Source organism: Eurypyga helias, unplaced genomic scaffold, assembly GCF_000690775.1.
Source record: "Eurypyga helias isolate BGI_N326 unplaced genomic scaffold, ASM69077v1 scaffold17435, whole genome shotgun sequence".
NCBI classification, from domain to species: Eukaryota; Metazoa; Chordata; class Aves; order Eurypygiformes; family Eurypygidae; genus Eurypyga; species Eurypyga helias.
In genome coordinates, this window is record NW_010252225.1 from 37810 (window position 1) to 59099 (window position 21290).

The window sequence follows — 21290 nt, forward strand, 5'->3', positions numbered from 1 at the left end:
AACACTGAAGAGGGAGATGAATCGAGGGTCAACTTCATTCCGACCTCCTCCAGCTTTTCCCATGGCGGCAATAAAGCCCAGGTCTCGAAGAAGTTTACAGTTGAGCTCCTTACCACGGTCGTACAAGAAACCCTTCTCTAGCAGCAGCTTCAAGAGGGCAATGGGTTGCTGTGTGCCATACTCATCAACCTTTGCAACACAAAAGAGTCAAGGTATTTAGAGCACAGTACACCAGCATGCTACAAACGTGGAAATACTGTGCTCCATATGCAGGAGAACATTACAAGGACTGCGTGACACTTCATAAAGCTCTAGCAGTGATTGTGGACATTCATTCCCGTGTCTCCTATGGGAGAAGTGCCTCTTGTCAGAGATAAACTAAATGCACATGTATTCTTTTGCTCCACTTGTAAAGAGAAAGGGATGGTTTCTATAGTGCACAACCTGCACCCACACAGACATTATTTTAATGGCATAAAGATATGATCCAACAGGATCTCACTTATACAGGGCAAGTATTGTAACAGACAGAAACCCCCCCTACTGCGCACAAGCCCAACTCTTCTGGAGGTCCTAAGCAGAAATCCAGTTATGCATTTAACAGGAATCTCCTTGACTTGTGATCCGTTAGATCTGTGTATGAAGGGACCACAACCGTGCCCCCTGCAGCTGTTTCTACACTTGCAAACCATCGGCACCTTACCCTTGGCATATTCATATCATCCATGAAAATAAGGAGACGTTTTCCAATAGGAGGGCCGTAAGTGTCTTTAGTTCGTTTCTCCACATTTATCTCCAGGTTTCTCTGAATGTCCATCGATGTTGTACGAGAAGAGAAGTTAATTACTAGCAGCAGCTGCAAAGAAAATGGGTAAGAATGGATTTTTACCTTTTTTTTTTTTTAACTAGATCATTCAAAAAATATACTTTATCTCAGACTGTCAGACATACAGGAAACATTTCTCTGGTCTGTTTATTCACTTGAATTACAGATGTCAAAATAAAGTAAACCCATTCTTAGCACTTCAATAACACACATTTACTTGATAAAATTAAATCTGAATGTGGTAGAACCGAACAAAGCATCTTTGATCCTGAAGGATTCTCAAATCATTCACACACTTTGGGTCTGAGCTTGCAGTAACATTATAAAATCCATATTGCTACCCACAGACTCAGGCTTCACAATGCAAGTTTAACACAAGGACAAAGAACAACAATGCAGCTTTATAAACAAGGCAAAATGCTTCATACATACATTATGGTCTTTGTTCAGATGGTTTAGGAAGTTTTGTGTAGTTGCTGTTTTAGATGTACCCGATTCACCTACAAGAACAACCGGGCGTTTCGTTTTTACCATCTGTTCCAGTAACCAAATAGTGCGTGTGGTATCCACTGTAGGCACTGAAAACGACCATGAATATGACAGCAGGTTAAATTAAAATGTAGTACAGCTGGGGGATTTCTATTTAAGGAATAGTGCTGGATCAGACTCTCAAGGTATTAACATGCAGTTGCACAAAGACAACATCCGAAATATCAACTCACTAACAATGTCGAAAGAAAATTTTAATTGCTCAACCATCTCTTTTCAGCTTTAATCACTGGGATCTTTTCTCCTATAGATATATTTTAAAAAGTAATTCTCTTCCATATAGGAGGGCCATGGACTGGTTAAGCTCCATTTAATCCCTCTTTCAAGGATATAATCAGGCTTTATTTGGATCATAAGCATTTTCCCAGAACTCTACAGAGATGCGTTTTTTCTGTGTGAATATCCTGGCATGAGGAGCAACTGCAGGGGTCATACAGTTACCTCTTGTGTCAGTGAAGTTAACCTGTGCTTGCTGAACTGTTACTATGCAGTAACCTGCCTTAATTTGTCCTCAGCTATGAAAAGCACGTGTCACCATTATAGAGTGCCTGAAGTAACAACCAATCACGGCCTTAAGAATGTAATTTTTATCTGCCAAGTACTTGAACCACGGGGCTGACATTTTTCCTAGAGCTTCTGGTAGAGCAGATGGTGAATCTGCTATTCTGGCTTGTAAAAGACATTGGTAGCTCCTAAGAAGCCTTTTTAACTGAAGCAGGCTTTTGGTCCTTTCCTCATTTCTCTGTGACACAGAGCTGTAAATATCAACTCTGTTCCTGCTCACCTACTATGACAAGAACATTAAGGAAACTGATTTGTGCCATCACAAGAACCTGAGTGGATGACCACCAGTACAGAAAGAGGATGTCTCATGTTAAGTGCCATGCACTCCGGGGTGGCACATTATAAATTAAAGGCATATCATCACTGTATTTTATCTTACACTCACCTAGAATGTCAAGAAATTTCACTTGAGGCTTATGAATATATTCAGGAACAAGTTTCATCCAAGGTATCCATTTTTTTTGAAATCCATCAAAATGAAAGTCATACAAAGTTGGCAGCTGACCTGCAAACCATTAAGCAATTGGAGGTTTTCTAGGACACTGAAATATTTCATAAAAAAATAATCTGGTTGAGGTGGATGTGAGGAGTGAGATTCTGTACTAAATTGGGCAACACTGTGTTCTGTTCATTTGTCATTTAACCCAGTAAGTGACCAAAATGGTCCTAGTCCAGCACTTGGATCATACTATCACTTGTTTCGCACTTTCCACTGGCTTTCCTTTCATGTTTTATTTTTCCTTTCACTGTTTATCTCATCAGCTCGTCATAGAAAAGTGCTGCTCTGTGAGGACAGACCAGTAGCTGGGAGTCACTACCATCAATATCTCTGCGTGATTTTCAGTGATAGTCCTTCGGAGAGCATTTTTTGCAGGATAGCTAGCTGGAAGGAAGAATGATGTTCTGCCTCCATGGAAGCTAACACTTTTCTAATATAATTAATGGGATTCAGACTAAATTATGACAAGATCCTACCTGGCAGCTCCCCTGGCTTAGCCAGGATGTTGTCACCATGAACAGTAGACATGCAGGAAATACGTTTAACATTTTCATCAAATTTAATTCTGCCAGCATCAAGAAGAGCAGCACCTAAGGAGGAATACAAAGCTTCCAGGAAAAAACACTCCAGAACATCAGGATCATCAGGCTGTACCACAACTAGAGCTTCCAGCATCACAGTCAACTGCACCACCTGTTGAAAAACAAAACTGTCAACAGAATTGCCATTTAGAAGCATGAAAACTCTTAATATGTTTTCAGCTGTTTGAGTGACTGCTGACCTTTTGTCCTTACAGGTGTACCTCTGATACGAGAATCAGTGACAGCGGGAAAGCACTGTTAGGAATTGGCTGTCTCTTTTCTCTTTTGGTGTTCATCACTAGCAAAAACATTTCAGCACAAACTCTACTTTCTCTGGAAGGTTTTTACTTCCTTCATCATTCCATTTCTCTTTTTAGATAAACTTTCAACCTTTATTCTCTATTCCTTACCATATTTAAATCTGTTTGAGGAACAATGGTCTTCAGCCTTTTTCTGTGTCTGCCGTCCACAATTCCCTCTACAATCATATCAATAAGGTAGGGCACATATTTTTGAAAGAGATGATCCAATTCAACTCTCTCTTGCTGAGGAACGAAAAGGACAATAATTCAGCACACAGAAACCTGAAAAGCTGATTTTTGAGAGCAGAGCTTCCCATCAATACCTGGCTGACCAAGTACAATTGTTCTTGCTGGAATCAGTTCTACCCAAGACAGGACACAGTCACATGAAGAAATGTGACGCTGTTGTATGCACTGGATTTCCAGTGGGTGAGGATCTGCATTCATCAGGTGCTAGCAACTAAGTTGTCTTACTTGAACTCCCTGTGGACTTGAGTTTTAATCTATATGTAAGAAACAAGGACCTAAGCAATCTCACTGTTAACTCTCTGGAGACCAGGTAGGCTTGGTCGTCACTTCTCAGAAACAACCAGAAGATAGAAAAGCTGGGAACTCTCTTTAGCTGCAGGCCAAGTGAATACATGTGTTGTCAGAAAATCAGGCTGCCTTTACACAGTTTGGTTTTACATATGTCTACAGTTCGGTACTTAATACAGACACTCTCTGAACGAGCGCAGAAATTCCCACCTCATTTCCTCTTTCTTGGACCCACTTCTGCCAGTGGGGCTTATATTTCAGATTTTTTGGATCTACAAAGACCATTCCGCAGCGGGATACCGTGGCAGGAGACGCGTACTGTAGGTCACCGACCTATAAAATAATCATACAAGATAATCATACACTTAAACAAAGAACAGCCACCAAACGGCTTTTCAGGTTTGTAGACCCCTCTGCACCTACCCCTTCCCATGTATCACACAGTGCACTCATTGCTTACCTCAAACAACAAAGCGCAGTGTGACTGAAGCCTAATCCGCTCCCCGTTTGCCAGGGTCAGTAACTTGTTGTCGTCCATGACAGAGTTCATGTTTTCAACCCAGAGAGCATCCACGTCTCCATCAAACAGAATGTACCTGTGGATAAAGGAGCCAAGGGGCACTGGCTAACCTCGGATTTTACCAGCATTTTGCAGAATTCAGATGTGCCATCAAAGGTGTCAGTGTTTTGAATCCTCCCACTCATTTTTTACACACACATAGTTTCCATCCTTCCCACTGTGGCTAGAAACTCACAGAAGACAGAAAGACCCCTAGACACTTCCCATTTATTTAGTGTATGTTTTTAAATAGTGCAGTATCAAATAGTGGTTTTAAATTATGTAAAATTCATTATCTAAACATCATCACTATGATTTCTAGCTGTCTACCTTCGCTCTTTCTTGTCAGTAGGCCTGTTGATGTCCCGAAAAATGTTTGACAGGACTCCATCTGTCCAGTCTCGTGTGGTAGGGTCAAGGATCCCATACAGCTCAACCACACTCATAGCTTTAGGGTTCAGTGTGTAAAGCTTTGTCAATACTCCCAGCCTAAAGACACAGCAAGAAGAGCAATATTAAAATGACACGATACCGTCTCATGTTAACCCAGGCACATGTTACGGTCATCTACTGATCCTGCCATGACTACACAGGGCTGAATAATGCCGTTTATGCCATTTTACAACCCGATATCCATGTATCCGATTCTGTACTCACTTGTTTTGGGCCTGGCACAAAGCATTAATGACAACTGACTTGCCACCTCCAGTAGGTCCAACTACCATTGTAGTGTGACGAGTTAGCATTGTCTCATACATCTGAACTACTTTATCCACCTGAAAAATAAAAACTGATTCAATAGACTGCTGTCCGTAATTCCCCTATGGACAGGATCAGCAGCTGGTGTGTCTCAGCTAAGCTTTCCTGGAGCCACTCCAGAGTGCAGCAATGCATAGCCAGCCTAATGCTTGCAACCAAAACTCAAGCAATTAACATTTTTTTATACCTGGACTGGTAAAACAACGTAACCCCCTTCTTCCAGCACTTGTTCTACAGCATCATTGAAGTTGGGATAGCGGACTCGAGGGCAATCCAGGCCAGGAAACAGGTCAGAGATCAAGCCAAGGAAGAGGGGTACATCTTCAAACACAAATTTAGGAAGATTCATGTCTCGTAGAGCTCTCATCAGTACAACTTCCTAGACAAAACCCAGCAGAATCAATCTTTAGCAAATAGCTAATCAATTATCTAATATGTAGTAACTTCAAATATCTCTGAAAACTATTGCCTGATTACATCAGTACGGCTTGAGGAATGTTTTCTTGGCATCAGTTACTAGTGGGAATAAAGGTTATTTAATAAGGATTAAGCAGACCAATAGCTAAGAATAACCATTGCCCTTTTCTACCATATTAACCAAATGCCAAATGGCTGGAGTGGCCCACACCTCAGCTTCCCTGACCTGATGTTAAAATAACCATTTTACGAACATACCCAAGTCCTCTAATCCCCTTGAGAGCATCCTTTAGACCCCAACTTCCTGCCAGCCTGCAATGCCCATCTGTACATAACTTTACAGGAGAGCTTCCTTCAGCTGTCTCCAAGTTTTTAAGAAGATATTTGAGTAAGAATTTCCCCAAGAAACTGGGTATCACAACCGTACATACAGAAATAAAAAACAGGTGGAAAAGAAAGCTGTGAAAAGCAACTCAGCAATGAAAAACTTGCATTTGTAAGTTTACTGTAGTGCTCGAGCAACACAACTAACAACCGCACGACTAGAGCACCCACTGTTCTAAAACCAGCTTTTGCTGTTCACTCAGAGACATTCATCTGGCTATTTGCATCATGGACTTAACAAGAAGTAAAATACTTAATTTTCTACAGATTTCCCTACTCTGACCTGAGTTCTGATGGGAACTTTCTGGCAGAGGCTGTGATGAAACTCAGTAAGAACCAAGGGAGATGGTAAGACAACACCAGCGCTCCTATTTCCAGTGCAGACAAACTACAGCAGATGTGTAAGCACATCCCCTTCCTAATGAAAAAGATGATCTGTCCAGGGTAACTAAGCAGCAAATCTACCTCACTGAGGTCTGCTGATCCTCTTTTCAGTTCTCCAGCCATCACCAACACTGATTTAAGGGCCCTCAGTCCAAAATCATAATGATGCTGTTTAGAAAGTTGTTCTTTTGCCAGCTTGTACAGCACTGTCATCTTTTTTGCAAGGATCTGTTTGAGATTTAAGTTAGAGTATCACAGACGTGTAAGTCACAACCAAACACTGGCTATGCTACATGGGTTCGGGTAGCAATAAGGTTTGCTTACCTTTGCCATAAGGAACCCTTCAGAAAAGAGCATGATTTCACAGATTTGCTGAAGATCTGGAACAATAACGACCACAGGCCTGAACAAAGCTTTTACAGACTCAGGGAGCTCAGTCCGGCCAGCATAGCCAGGATTCATCGTAATAAAAATGCCCATACGGCTATCAAGGGTGATTTCCTGTCCTTCAAACTGAAGGCATAAGAAAATATTAGAACAATGTGTATTCGGAATCGAAATAGTACTCTTTGCTCAAAGAGAAAACCAGCAATACTGGGGCACCCATGTAGGACAAAATGTTAAATATTTAGCTTTAGATCGTCATGCTGATACACTCTACTCACTGTATCTGGGAAATAAACACCAAGGCATTTCACACTCCTCAATCAAATCTTATGTCTGAGCATTTTGCATTCCAATAAACATCAGTAAATAAAGCCTCACAATCCACATCAAGTTAAGTCACTCCTCTCCCTAATTAATACTGTACTATTACCCCATTTACTTACTATTATCCTATTTAGCTTACTTTTACCTCACTTCACAAAGGAAGAACCTAGCAAAGGATTAGGAAATCAACAAGGATTTGATGTCTCTGAAACTGAGAGTACATACTCCAGAGTTTGAAACATTCAGCACAAACGAATTACAGCAGTAGCCCTTTGATCTAATGATGGGGTCTAACCCTGAATCTTGGCCTCAAAACCAAGTTCAGCCCTCACAATTATCTTTCTTTTTAAATGTTTACCTGAAATGTTTTCAACCGATTTATCAAAGCATTTCGAATAGTGTGAATCTGAGAAGAAATGACTGAAAGCACGGAAGCATCGATACGATTGAATTCGTCAAAGCATCCCCATGCTCCACACTGGGCGAGACCAGAGAAGATTTTACCAACTGCCTAAGAAGAAGAAAAATTTCTCAGCAATGAATATATAAAACATTCAGCATCAAGAAACTTTGGAGTACTCTAAAACTCTTAATGACTGGGTAAAACCTTTGGATATTTATATATGCAGGAGGTAGCAATCTGTCATGAGGTCTTGCAATAATTACTTGCCAAGTGCAGAATTGTCTGTGATGAGCTTAAACACACACCATCTAGTCATTGCTCCCCACCTGAAAACTTCCTTTGGGAATTTATTCAAAATAGACATTTTTTTACTGTATTTCATTATCAGTCAGCATGCTATCTCTAAGGGGCGTACTTATGCACAAGTTCAGAGTATGTCCTTATCCTGGGCACTGAAAGAGAGTGGCAACTGGCACTTTATCAGAGATGACAATCTTTAACTCTTACTTTGAAATCCATGCCTTCTCCGCAGTTTGTCACCACACACAGCAAGCCCAGTGCTTTGGCTAGATCCTTGGTTGTTTCCGTCTTCCCTGTACCTGCTGGCCCTGCCGGTGCTCCTCCCAAAAACATTGATAAAGCCTTTGGAGACAGACCAAAAAGCAAAGCAAAGCTTGGGTTACATTTATACTAGGTTGGTGGCAAAATCACAAATGAACCCTTGGATACAAAAAGCCTTAAATTTTATCTAGAAATGCATTCTATGTTATCTCTGAGGCAACTGGGTTACAAGGAAATCACAACTGGTTTCAAACATGTTAGCCTTCACATTGGCACCTAGGAGATAACAGAAAGTGGCGATAAAACAGTTCTGTGATTACCTAGACATGTATTTTAAAAGGGCTCGTTAGTAAAATTCTCCTTGAACATGTACCTGTGTGAGTGTAAGGTAAATGCGATCGGTAAGGGGGGTGATGACCAGCCGTCCGTTCAAACCCATATACTCGTAGCCGTATGAAAACGTGCCCGTGCACTGCCGCACAGTCAGTTCATCTGGCTCCCGGGCCCAGTAAAAACGCAGCTGGCTTTCCCATTCAAAATCCTGAGCCTGCAGGATGCTGCGCAAGAGAGACTTGCTCACATGAGGCAAAAGGAGGGAAATACCATTTATGCAATCTGTATTTTCTCAGTAGGTTGGAGGGTGGTGTTTACCTGTCTCTCACGAATGTATCAACAATGTCCCTGGCGTGGACATCAATAATGAGAACAGTGTTGTATTTTTTCCTGTCGTTTTTGCTCAAAGGCATTGTGATGCGGGTAACCAGCTCATCAATTTGCTTATGCATTTTTTTAGCATAAAGTTTCATTGCCTGTTTTTCTCCCTTCTTCACTTTCCGAAAGACATCCTCTACCTCCCAAGTCCACCACACCTGATTAGCAGCCAGCACCATCATGCCTTGGTAGAGTAATATCCAATCAACTCTGGGAATACAGATAGGGACGGAGTCCAAGTTACTGTTTATTCTAAGTAACTGATCAGGACAGAGAAGGAGAAAGAAAAATAAGAAAAAAAGAGAAGTTCCTTCTATTTCTGCAACAACTACAACACAAGCCAAACTTTACAGAGGTGTACAGAACTCCACCAAGGTGAGCTGTAGTATTTCAAAAGCCTAGGAAATCCTCTGATAGAAAAGCTGCCTATGCCATGTGTGAAGATTGCCAAGTGAAATTCAAAGTGAGTGGAATTAAAACACAACACTAAAAATAAAAGCTGAATATTTAGGAAATTACGTACGATAGATATTTTGTTCTGGCCAGTCACAACACTGCACATGCATGCATTCATATCCCTCCACATATAGAAATGCAGGCTAAACTGTGTAAAAATTAAACAAATGAAGTATTTTTCTGTGTCACTACAGGCTCGTAATAACATGTAAGGTATTTGTTTTATCCTTGACACTGGTTGTTTCACCTGCTTCTGTCTTCACAGTATCGAAAAATAGCTTCCTTAGTGAGGAGTCTGTTCGTCCGTCTCATTTCTGCTAGCACTGCTGTCATCCAACTCTCCACTCTGCCTTCTGCCGCTACAGCCTGCCGGAACTCCATCACCTCCCCCTCCGCTGAAATCATGGCTGTTGCAATCTTCCCACCACTGTCGCCATCCTGAAACCTCAGGGAGGCTATGTTATCATACATCTGAAAGGCACCAGCAAAGAAATTCACTGGATTTTAGAAACAAAGCTGCGAAGATGTCAGTGTATCTAACCCCCATTTAATCCTTCCATGGACTCTAAAGAGAAATGGGTCAGACTTGGCAGCAACCAAATACAAACACTGATAAACAGCTCAGCAGCTCAACTGCAGAGTAAACAAGCAGATGATCTGACTCAAATTACCTTCATCTTCTTTTCTAAAAAACAGAGATCTATCAGGAACTACAGGAAGGTTCTTTAATGACAGATGATTCCAGTGTAGCTTGAATGCTCCTCTGCCAACATTCCTCTGCCATAGCTGCTACTGGCCACTCTGAGAGCCAACAGAGACTATTGATCAGGTTTGATTTGGTTATCCAGAACCTTCTTCAAGATGCTGCCAGGATGCTCTTTGTGTGCAATAATCATTAGCACACCCTTAACAGCATGTAGAGGATAGTCTGTTAAACCTTTGGAAGCTCCTAAAAGCACAGGGCACTGTGGAAAAGCAGAGGCTGTACCTTTATCATGTGTTCCTGGACACAAAGTGGGTTATTGCTCCCGAGGATACTGAGCAACTCCTCGTCAGATATAAAGAAAAACCTTGGGAAAGCATTTCGCTTGGAATCCAAATAATCATTCAAGCTTTTCTGACATTTCTCCAGCACATCATTTATATGATGGAGGTCTGATAGACGACTTGGGGCTTCACAGGACTTTTTGATTGTTGGTTCTTTTACAGTTTCATCCATTATCTACGTAGGGAGAAAAGCAAATTTAGAAAATACTGAACAGCAACGGATTATACTAAATTACATTTAACTAGTGACAAAGCACACAGGCAGCACAAATAGTATAGGTTCTTACATATCTAAGCTTCTCGTTGTCACGGTAAAGGTAAAAAGATGTATCTAATAATAGGAAAAGGGGATTCTGCCTGGGCAGTACTGCCAGGCAAGGATCACACCCCTGCCCAGCTTAGCTACATCAAGAGAAGTCTTCCCTGTACGACAGATGCAAAGGGTAACACCCGAGTTCCTGGGTTCCCCAACCTCATACTCAGTTCATTCTAACGTGCCATTCTCAGTGTTACACTGGCCCAGAAGACTACAGCTACCTGTAACTGAAGCAAAATGCAACAAACAATTATGCTGATCACGGGTCAAGACAGTTACTTGCCTTTTTAAACATCTTGTCTACGCTGTCAAATATCTTGGCTTCTTCTGGAAGCTGTGATCTGATATCTCCACCAATAAAGACGCTCTCCAGACACATCCATTTTCTCTGAACCACCATCCAGATCTAAAAATCAAATGTTACCATCAAAGGAAAAAAAACCTAAATAATAGAAAACCCTGATTGTACATAATAAACATTAATTATTTAGTCCAGCACTTTCCTCCCTACCTCAATTACTTCACCAATCAATGACAGAGTTTTTTCCCAGTGGTGAACAGTTGAGAGGAAAGGACCCACAAATCGACTGCCCAAAACACTCTGAAGATTGACATTGTTGTCATCAAGGATCTCTAAAATTTCATCTACCGATCCCAGAATAAAGCCTCGCTTCTCAGTGCCTTTGAAGTACATTTGCACAGTGAATTTCAGGTGTTCCCAGGTTTCTGCTATTTCCTTCACACCCTGCATGTGAGCATAACAAGCATGCTTCAGTCTTCAAAAACTAGAGAACTGTAATCTTAGCAGAAAAATGAAACAGTTCACTCAGCAAAACTTTTGTACAGATTTTCTAACGCCGGTTTATACAGAAGGATCTATTTCAAAACATCATGATGGCAATCGAAAGGATCCTTTTTCAGATCCTTTTTCATAGGCCAAACTTGCTTATTGTAATAACAGAAATCCAATATACTGCTACCAAAGGCACGACAGGTAGGAATCGGTGCCACATGGCAGCTTCTTAACAGAGGTATTGATCTCATTTGCCATCAGTTACATCACGGCAGCTCCCTGAAGATGGCCAAACTTGCTGTCATGCCAGTATAAAACCCTCAGATAAAACACAGACTGTGTCATCTACGTCTTTTTATGTGTCATCTACGTTCTTATGTCATGTTTTACATGACCTTCTCAATGCTAAGTTCCTTAGCGGCAGTTCCGACTATTTCACTGATGACATCCGGGTGTCTGTGAAGTTCCATAGTGAACATATTCTCCAAAGTGAATGTTTCTGTGGTCATTTCAAAGCTTGTTCCTGTTCTCTCCATAAGGTCTTGCCAATGCCTGTTTTAAATGGACACATCAACAACTGTACCAACCACCATGATACAGTAAAAACGAAAATGACTGTACTTTAACATGTAATAGTGAAACCACGTTTAGTACTCTACTGTTTAAACAAGATCTAGGATTCTGACTATATGAAGTATCCTGCCATTGTAGTCACCCTGCAAGCTATTACACAAGTCCATTAAGCAGAAAGTGAATTTCAAGCTGCAGGACGTGGCATGACCCCAGTAACTGAAATTAAAACTTCTAAGAAAATAAAATTTTCCTAGAGAGAGAAAATGGATTTAAATAAATCAAACCTGTCTTTTAAAGCTTCATTTTTCAAATCAAGCAACAAAGGAATGGAGTCTCGAAATGCCTTCATTTTTGTTTCCAAGTGAAAGGCTACTGGCATACTGTGTGCTTGTTTGGGCAGCTTTCGAAAGGCTTTAAGAAATCCTTCGATTCCTTCCTGAAGAAACTGGACATTGAGGTTTATCCAGAGTGTCTGAGACCACTCCTTTTTAGCTGCCTGGGAACAAGGTCATCAGGAGGAAAAAAATCATATTCCCTTTTAGTTTTAACCAAAACCCAACCCCTTTGCGCTACAGCAGGCACTAGAGACCACAGTCAGGATGTAGATGTAATCCTACTGACATTTTACAGAGCAAAAGACATGTCCAAGGCAAATTCATTGGATACCCATTGTAACCTGTATACCCAGTATACCCAAAAGTAATGTCATTGAAATGATCAGTAAAATGCCACCCAATAATTATAAGGGGGCAGGGAGCTCTGCTCCTCTCTGATAATGGAATGGGCTTGATCTGCTATGGAGGGATTTTTAGTCCTGTACTAACATCCTTAAAATCATTTCATGGTGACAGTCAACTACAGGCCACAGCTTATGTCACGCAAAGGCTCAGAACAGAGCTGATGGTAACTAGAGGACAATGCAGCCTCTTTGTCTGTCCCCCACCTTTTCTGTACGCAGTGCATGAATATGTGTGCATCTGTGTGCACACAGTGTCATACTCACTTGTTGTAATTCATAAAGCTCGTAGATCTGCTTTAGACATTTCAGATCATTCTGTGCTTTCATCAAGTCAGGGTACACTGTAACTGGCAAGTCAAAAAGTTTCTCAACATGGCCCAGTTCCTGGTGATTTTTTTCTAGTTTTTCCACTTCTTTTTCAAAAACAGCCATGAGTTCTAATCCTGGGAAGGAGAGGAATTTTTCTAGATAAATAACCCCATGGACCACGGGGAATAAAGAAGGCAGCATTTGCATGTAGTCTGTAGACATTACAGTACTAAATACGTCATGTTCCTGGTTATCGGTTTGTATGTTAACAAGGAAAGTACAATTTTCTTGGTTTACACCACATTTGGAGAATTGTCCAAAGACTAATATTTTTAAGGCATCACTTGACACACATTAATCCATTTACCTTTATCAAGATTTTCCCCAACAGCACCAGGCCCCTCAGTCACGAACTTATGGAAGAAATCTTCTACCTCCTTGCTGTAGTCCTCGATTTGTTGCTGTGTAATCTAAAGAGAACACTGTTTAAATTGGTTTTGTTTCCATTTCTAGGTTCTTTTCAATGTTAATTACAAACATTACCTTTGTGAATGTTCTTTTTATGCCTCCAAGGTTGTGATCAACTTCTGATGCTTCAAAGAAGAGAGCCTCCCACTTCTCCCTAATGTTGTCGGCCATCTCTTGCTCTTCTTTATCGACCTAAACCAAAACAAGTAACAGCTCTCACAAGAAGTAATGTCACATGGAAGTGAGGAATATGTGCTCACATTATAAATTTGCACAACACAAAACCAGCACTGAAGTGATCTGACTCAGATGCAAATACATGCAATACGTCCATTTTAAAGTGGAGATACTGTTCTGAGAAGGGGGTTTGGACTAGACAAGCTTCAGACATCCCCTCTAGCCTCAACAATACTATGATTCTGTAAAACGTCTTAGAAAGAAAACATGTATTCCTTCACATGTGAGGCATCTGCGCCCCTAGCTCCAATCTGAAATGTCTTACAGGACAAGGCATTCACTTACTGGAATACTGTACATTGAAAGAGTTCGGTATCTCTCCCAGATGTCCAAGTATTTCAGTTCCACCTTGAAGGAAATGCCTTTGATCTCCGCAATTGTGCCAAGGACGATTTTGAGATCCTCCAGGGAATCTGGAGGTCTCTTAAGACTCTGTGATAAGCTCTGTACAAAGTAAAAATAACTTCCAGAAGCAACACTGACAAAGCAATTAGGCAGAATCATAATCATTACTCACACAACAGAAGTAACAGGTAGATTCATTTTCATTTCTAATCTATGTGATAAAGATAACATACAGCAAAAAAACATCCACAAAAAGTAAGCCCCAGTACAGAAGGGATGTTTTTGCTACACCAAAATAGAAGTTGCAAGCAGCAGCTTAAAGGGAACTTCAGAATTACCAGTCTGAACCCTTCATCAGTAAAGGAGTGAGAAAGTCCTGGGCTTTCATGTTACTACCCTCTCCTGTTTTCCAGCTACAGAGAAGGACAGCTCACCTCTTTACATATGACATACCAAAATACACCAGATAGCTTCAACCAAGTTGGAGCGTGGTTCCGATCGTCACCTACTACCCAGTGCTAGCTATATCATATAGCAGGAACAGAAAGCACCTACCTGAATCTCTTCCTGAAGACTGAAGAGTTCCTCTCTCGCAGAGTCATTAAGCAACTTGCCAAGTGCCATCACCCAGCCTCTGGCACTCTCCTGCACTGTGTAGGCTAAAGGAGCCAGCTGAAGCCTGATAAATTGCTCATCTTTAATCAAGGGCTGTTGAGCCACTTCTTGAGCTACCTTTGTATAGAACTGCAACTCTTCATCAAAGGTGATACAAGCAGGCTTTTCTGCAGCTAACCTCTCCACAACTATGCCCTTGTCTAATTTCCACAGCAGGTGGTACCTCTTCTTCCATTGGCTCAAATACTTGCCGAGAGAAGCCAGGAGCTTGTGGACATTCTGAGTGATGAGAACAGCCTGTTCAATTATCAGAGGGTTCTGGGAGATGTCAGTGTAAAAGCTGAAAGTGATAACTTCATCTTCCTCGACATGCTGAGGAGGGCATTCAATACACGTGCCATGCATCCATCGTACAAAATGCTGGAGTTTTCAAGAAAGGGTTAAAAACCAGTAACTTTGTAGACAGTCATTTTAGTCAAATCATTCATAGAATCACAGAATCATTTAGGTTGGAAAAGACCTTTAAGATCAAGTTCAGCTGTAAACCCAACACGGCCAAGTCCCACTCAGCCATGTCTCTAAGTGCCACATCCACGTGTCTCTTAAATACGTCCAGGGATGGCGACTCAACCACTTCCCTGGGCAGCCCCTTCCAACGCCTGACAACCTCATTATTTAGGAGACAATGTAGGAAGCGGTGTGAATGATTTCTCAAATCAATTGTTTTTCTGACAGAAAGAAAAGAGATTACATTTTCCCATAAACTTGAAAGAAGAGTTAATTTCATCCTAAAAAACCCCTTTCCATGCATGACTCAGTCTGCTTCTAAAATCTCCACTGAGCAACAATATAGCATGATGCAGAGGGGTATTAGGTCAAACAGGCTGGAGCAGAACAGCAAATGTGAGCATAGGAAGCACACTTAATATAAATTTATTCATTTCAGGTGACATCTGGAATCATTTCTCCATCAACACAGGGCAGGAACACTGCCACAATACTTGGCTTCTTTTCTGGAAAGCAGTTCAGTGTGAACATACTTATGCAGGGAAGTACTGCTACATCTTTGCCAGCAAGCTAGGTATTCCATCTGCTGTAAACCTGCTGTCCTAGATGTGTCCTAGATGTGTCCTAGATGCCCTTCTCTCAACATTTTCCAAACTGTGTTTCTACTGGTTTTGAGGAGAGATGTAATATAGGGAAGGCTACTCAAATTCCTTTTCTAGCAGCTTATTCATACATCAGAAAGCAACAGCTGCAGTGCAGTCTGGGAAGTGTTGCTTTCTGATGTACGCTGATTTATAGAACCCAGTCATGTCCTTACACAGACAAAACTGCTGAAAAGCAATAAATTATTCTGCCCGAGTAAAAACTGCATGAAGCTTTATGGCAATTCTTTTTTTTTCCTTTGTCATCAGTTCGTAAAATTAGGACAGTCTGTAAAATTAGAACAATGTTCCGGATATTTTGATTTCAAGATAAAGCAATATGAATCTTCCCTTTGACATTTATGCTTGCCCAAACATAAAGCAAGATTAATTCATTAGAATGACAAGCAAACGCTGACAACAAGTAAATCTTGATCAAAAATCACCTTAGTGACCTCAATGCAGTCTCGGATACACTGTACCGTCATTTTGTCAATCTCACTGGCATCAGGTTGCAAGATGATGTCAGGAACAGATAAAACAGCTTCTGTTTGGAAGAGTGGCACATTTGCAACAACCGCTGCATTAAAAGCCTGCAAATTCCTGGAAAAGGAAAAAAATCATGTCAAAGGTAGCAGTGATCAGGTGCTGCCCACCAACAGAGATGGCAATTGTCAGGCATGTGCTTAGATCTGTGAGCAAATAGGTCAGAAGTCAGTTATCCCTGATTTCAGCTGGAAATGCTGCTATGTTTACAGCAAAACTGTCCCACTAATACTGATTTAAGCTTGATGAGCTAAAAGAAGCTATTGGAAGGAAGGAATGGGGATACCTTGGTGCAAAAAGACCCTGACACTGTGGTCAACTCCACTGCAGGCAAAAAATCACAATGAAGTCAGCTGAGCACAGACCCGACTGCAAAGACAGGAACCAAGAGAAGAGATGGCTGGGAAGTCTTTATAGCCCTGCAATGCTCTGCTGTAATGACATCTTGCTTGTAATACCAGCCTTCGTAACACCTTGCTACAGGAAGCTCTTTGGCACCAGCTGCTGCAGAACAGGTAAAGTAAAATCCAACCAACCTTTGTTCTTGTGCTGGTGTCCCCTCTCATCACAGGGATGCATCTGGCACCCAGACACCAAGTTTCCAAATTTGTTTTATTTAGTAAAACAAAACCTTGACTTTAAAAATAAACCAGGGATACGCAGCCACACACAGTGCAGAAATTGTGTCTTATTTCTCTCTTCTGCCAATAATGTGCCAATATCCATTTTATCAGAATTTGGGTTTCTCCTGTACCTTGTTACCAGTTTGCCATTCTTCCCAGGAAAAAAACAGTACCACGCAAATCTGCCTCGAACTGCAAATCACTGAGGTGTTCAAACAGACTATTAATACACATACAACAGATCCAGAAAAACATGAAGATGAAAGGCTGAAAATCCATTGAAGCAAACAATTGACTTACTTCACAATTAACTGTGTCAACACTCGATAAATCCTATTTTCCCAGTACGCATAATAGGAAGTTAATTTTGGAGATTTGCCACTGTTTGTAGTGGCAATTCGTCTTTCCACTTCTATTAGCAACTGTGGAATGGCAGCATACTTTCTAACCAAGTGTGCCACGTCTTTTGCTCTTTCAGACTTAACACACTCAAAAAATTCTTTCACTTCTGCAAAAGATGCAAAAAAATAGCATTATTAACTGCAAAAGACTAACAGACTTGCATACTGCAATAATTAGCTGGGCTTTATTTGGGAACGTGAAATTGATCTTGTACACTGATAAAAATACCTTCACTTATTAATGGTTAGTTTGTTAAAATTTCAGCCCTCTGATCTTATATTGATTGAATTACGCCATAACAACCATTAGATGGGAAGGTAGCCTTTTTAAGACTTGCAAAGCGTTGAATGAAATGTGATCCATCACCCACTCACTCAAGTGACAGGCAGACCTGGGAGACAGTGGCCTGACTGCAGTTTCCATTTGAGGAAACCAGTTCAGATGGGTGCTGACATTCCAGGCAGATGGCAGCTCTAAGGCTACACAGCTGCATACAAGGATAAGGAAAACAAGGGAAAGCTAGGGGGAAAGTGATCAAAAGCAAGGCAGACATGAGTCAAATGATCTATCTGTAAACTTACCTGTGTTTCTCTCATTGACACTTTCAGCTTTAGGGCACTGAAGCTCTGCTTCAGCTTCCTCTTATGCCAGGACATACTACTGTAACTAGGTTTGGTAACAGTTAAAAGGGTTGCTCAAAGCAACTAAAATGCAAAGTAGCAGAAAGCAAAATAAATCATCACAGAGCTTGGAATTTAAAGTATAAAGACTTACTGGGAAGTTCATCACCACTTTTTGAAAGTGGAAACTTAAAGAGATTTGTAGATTCTATGAACTGAAGTTTGTTGCTGATGTCTTCAGAATTATTATGAATCTGATGGACGAGTGAGTCAAACTTCCTGATGGCTTGTGTACATCGAACAATAAACACCCCAATACCTTGAAATAAACCACAACCATTCAGGTTTTTTTCTTTTAACAAATATTTCACCAATGCATCAAAACTGCCACAACCACATGTGTTTTATCTCTAGAATGAACTGATGCTCTGCAGAATGACAGATTAGATTATTTCTCACCTAATCCTTCACATATCTGTCATCTAAGGGTCTATCCATTTCCACTTAGTGTTTTAAATATAATAAAAACATAAGAAAGACCCTTTTGGATCAGAGTCCATCTACTATTCTGACTGTGGCAACAGGATGCACCATTTAGGGATACATTGTTCTCATATGACAAAAAATGGATTGCAGAATTTAAGAGATTTTTTTAATTGAAAATCAGTATCTAAGGTCATTCTGAAAGAGTATCTCCATTACCTAAGGAGTTCCAGTTGAGTCTTCTGTGCCCTGATTTGAATATTCTCCAGAGTTCTTGAATATGGTCATCAAGAAGTTTGGTTTCTGCTTCATTCAGTGTTCCCATTAATTTGTGATAGTGATCCAGCATGTTTTTCAACCTACTTCTGTACCTAAGGAGTGTAAGAAGCACGACAACAAAACATAAAACCGTGATTTTTAGGAAATACAGCTCTGAACTCAGATCAAAGAGCAGATCACTTCCATCATTCCCTTCAGACTTCCAAATAAAGCAAAATTTGCTGAAATAACCACTGAATATGTATTGATTACATATTAAATTCACTTCCTGTAGAAAACAAAGGAAAAATGTCATATGGCCCCAGTAGTAGCTAGACAAACCTCTCCTGCCTCAACTCAGAAAAAGTTTGAAGCACTTAAGTGAACTCAGCAGGTGAACTTTAAAATCCCTGATGGGCTCTTATCAGCATAGCGGTGTGTTCAATGCCTGTGATACACTGGGCAAAAGCAACAGCCAAAGCTGCACAGGAAGAAAGAGGCAGCAAATTTAAATGTGAGCTGAAATCTAAATGGCACTAACATGTCACTGCAGAATGACTTTCCTTGTTTATTCTGAGATTTGACGAGATGTTAATTTGTACGACATAGTCCTACAGGGCGAAGGATGCAGACAGCACCAGAGAGAAGCATATTAGTGCAACACGGCCGTTAGTAATTTTACCCTTAAAAAAAGGCACTGAGAGCTCTCATATTTTCAAAATCTGATGACTCAGGGCCCATTCTGGCTTGGACCAAAGTCACTTGAAACACCGCCCTAAGTCTGTATGTCAGCAGATAATCTGTTACAGCCTTACCTAAGATACCTGTCTTCCTGTAATGCCACATATCTTGCCATTTTGGGAACTGGAAACCCTAGTTGTTCCATGTACTTTGTTTCAATGATAATCTCTTGGAGTATGGGAGAAAAATTCACTACAAAGTGGGCACTTTCCTTTGTGGTGACAGGCTCCTCTGTTAGAGAGCTCTAGAACACAAGAAAGAGCAGCAGAAAGGAGAGAAATGCCAAACTGGAAAAGGCTTTTGGAGACATTTGGGAAGGCAGTAGGTAAAAGTCAGAGTGGCTGACATTCAGAGCTTGTAGAAATGCCTTTAAATTCAATAACAACCTCAGACTTCTGGTTTCAAAAATTACACACAGCTACCTCTTCAGCAAAAGCTGATTACAAGAAACAAACTAAATCAGCTCTGTGTACATATTGCGGCAACCAGTTACAACAGAAATCACAGTGGAAGTTCACAGTCAGACAAAAGTTTAGTCAGAACAGGATTCTGCATGATCTCTGCTGGGAACTTACCTCTACCTAACTCCATTCCCACATTTTGTTGTAGTGTCCAAAAGATGTTGCACCAAACCCCAAAAATTAACAGGAATAACAGCACAGAGAAACAACATTCATCCATTTGCCAAGTCATTCAGCAACTACATGTTATAAAGGAAACCAAACAATTCTAAGCTCAGAATTTTTGAAATTTTCCTTTCAAAAGCTGTGTTTCCAATATTATTCTTAGAAAAGTCTCACTGACCATCAGATAGGTTTCGGTTCTTCCCCACAGAGAAGTCTGGAATACTATCTTCCTGTATCTCACCTGCTCAGAAGTCTCACGGGAAGCAACATGGGTCACAGCCCTACCAGTGAGGACAGTCAGCAGTGTGTTTTTCAATAACAGTGGGAGGATCTGTTCTGTCCCATCTCTCCACTGATTATACTTTTCATCTTCATACTCCTTCATCCTCTTGGCCACTTGAAGATATATTTGTTTTACCTAGAAAGGAAAATTCTGTATAATTCATTTTAAAGACCATGACAAATGTTCAATGAACCTGTCTTGATATTGGTTTTAATTTTTACTGGAAGAGAGGCCTTGTAATTAATGCAGGTGATGGAGAATTTAGACATTTGGATTCTGTCATTGATTGTCTTCAATCGTCAAAAGAACTAATGTACCTTCTTTCCACGTTCGCTAGCAAGCAACTCCTCTACTTCTTGAAATCGAGTAATAGTGTGTTTGATCCGATAGAAAAGGGATCGGGACCAGTATATTGCTCCAGCCACTGGAGGATGATTCTTGCACAAAGGTGGATCCTTGAGGTTCTGAACAAAGATTTGCTTAACATTTTCAACCTAGAAGGGAACAAAATATTGCAAAGAATCATTTCCCCACTTGCTTGTCCATGGGTTTTTATTTTCATGCATCTCTTGTTTGTATTAATTGCATTGCAGAGAATGTCATCCTTTCTACCTCCTGTGAAACTGCTACTGTAGCAGCGTTTTCTGTAAGATGACATTTTATCATTAAACTCAATGTCCTTTGAAATCTCAAGAAAAATGCTATGACATGAAAAGCTTTCCAACATACAGGCTCCAACATGTCAGAAATTATTTCTGCCTTCAAGGTCGATCTCTGACACCTTTTGGTCATATCTGAACTTGTCCTCCACAAGAAAGCTGCAGGGTGTAAAAGGCATATTTTCTCGGAAGGGACTACAATTCAACAGTGGTTCACAAGGTAAAGAACAGCCACAAGCCTTCCTGCATTCAGAGT

The 21290-nt window shown here is 40.7% G+C and overlaps 1 protein-coding gene across 1 annotated transcript in view; it reads right to left on the bottom strand.

Annotated features, from left to right (window-relative positions):
* Positions 1 to 21290, bottom strand: part of DNAH10 (dynein, axonemal, heavy chain 10) — a gene marked incomplete at its 5' end in the record, with an annotated part of 55382 nt that overhangs the window by 24045 nt on the left and 10047 nt on the right. The window contains 35 exon segments of the mRNA XM_010152299.1: positions 1 to 189; positions 704 to 856; positions 1259 to 1404; positions 2325 to 2444; positions 2915 to 3131; positions 3430 to 3564; positions 4069 to 4191; positions 4319 to 4454; positions 4748 to 4906; positions 5075 to 5193; positions 5364 to 5555; positions 6443 to 6589; positions 6686 to 6874; positions 7431 to 7583; positions 7983 to 8117; positions 8410 to 8593; positions 8688 to 8957; positions 9451 to 9674; positions 10192 to 10425; positions 10850 to 10972; positions 11078 to 11311; positions 11755 to 11911; positions 12217 to 12428; positions 12936 to 13114; positions 13348 to 13450; positions 13524 to 13640; positions 13971 to 14129; positions 14586 to 15065; positions 16240 to 16396; positions 17263 to 17470; positions 18139 to 18303; positions 18687 to 18838; positions 19541 to 19710; positions 20334 to 20510; positions 20693 to 20869. The exon segment at positions 1 to 189 is cut by the window's left edge and continues 15 nt beyond it. Of these exon segments, the coding sequence (XP_010150601.1) occupies positions 1 to 189; positions 704 to 856; positions 1259 to 1404; positions 2325 to 2444; positions 2915 to 3131; positions 3430 to 3564; positions 4069 to 4191; positions 4319 to 4454; positions 4748 to 4906; positions 5075 to 5193; positions 5364 to 5555; positions 6443 to 6589; positions 6686 to 6874; positions 7431 to 7583; positions 7983 to 8117; positions 8410 to 8593; positions 8688 to 8957; positions 9451 to 9674; positions 10192 to 10425; positions 10850 to 10972; positions 11078 to 11311; positions 11755 to 11911; positions 12217 to 12428; positions 12936 to 13114; positions 13348 to 13450; positions 13524 to 13640; positions 13971 to 14129; positions 14586 to 15065; positions 16240 to 16396; positions 17263 to 17470; positions 18139 to 18303; positions 18687 to 18838; positions 19541 to 19710; positions 20334 to 20510; positions 20693 to 20869 (6195 nt within the window).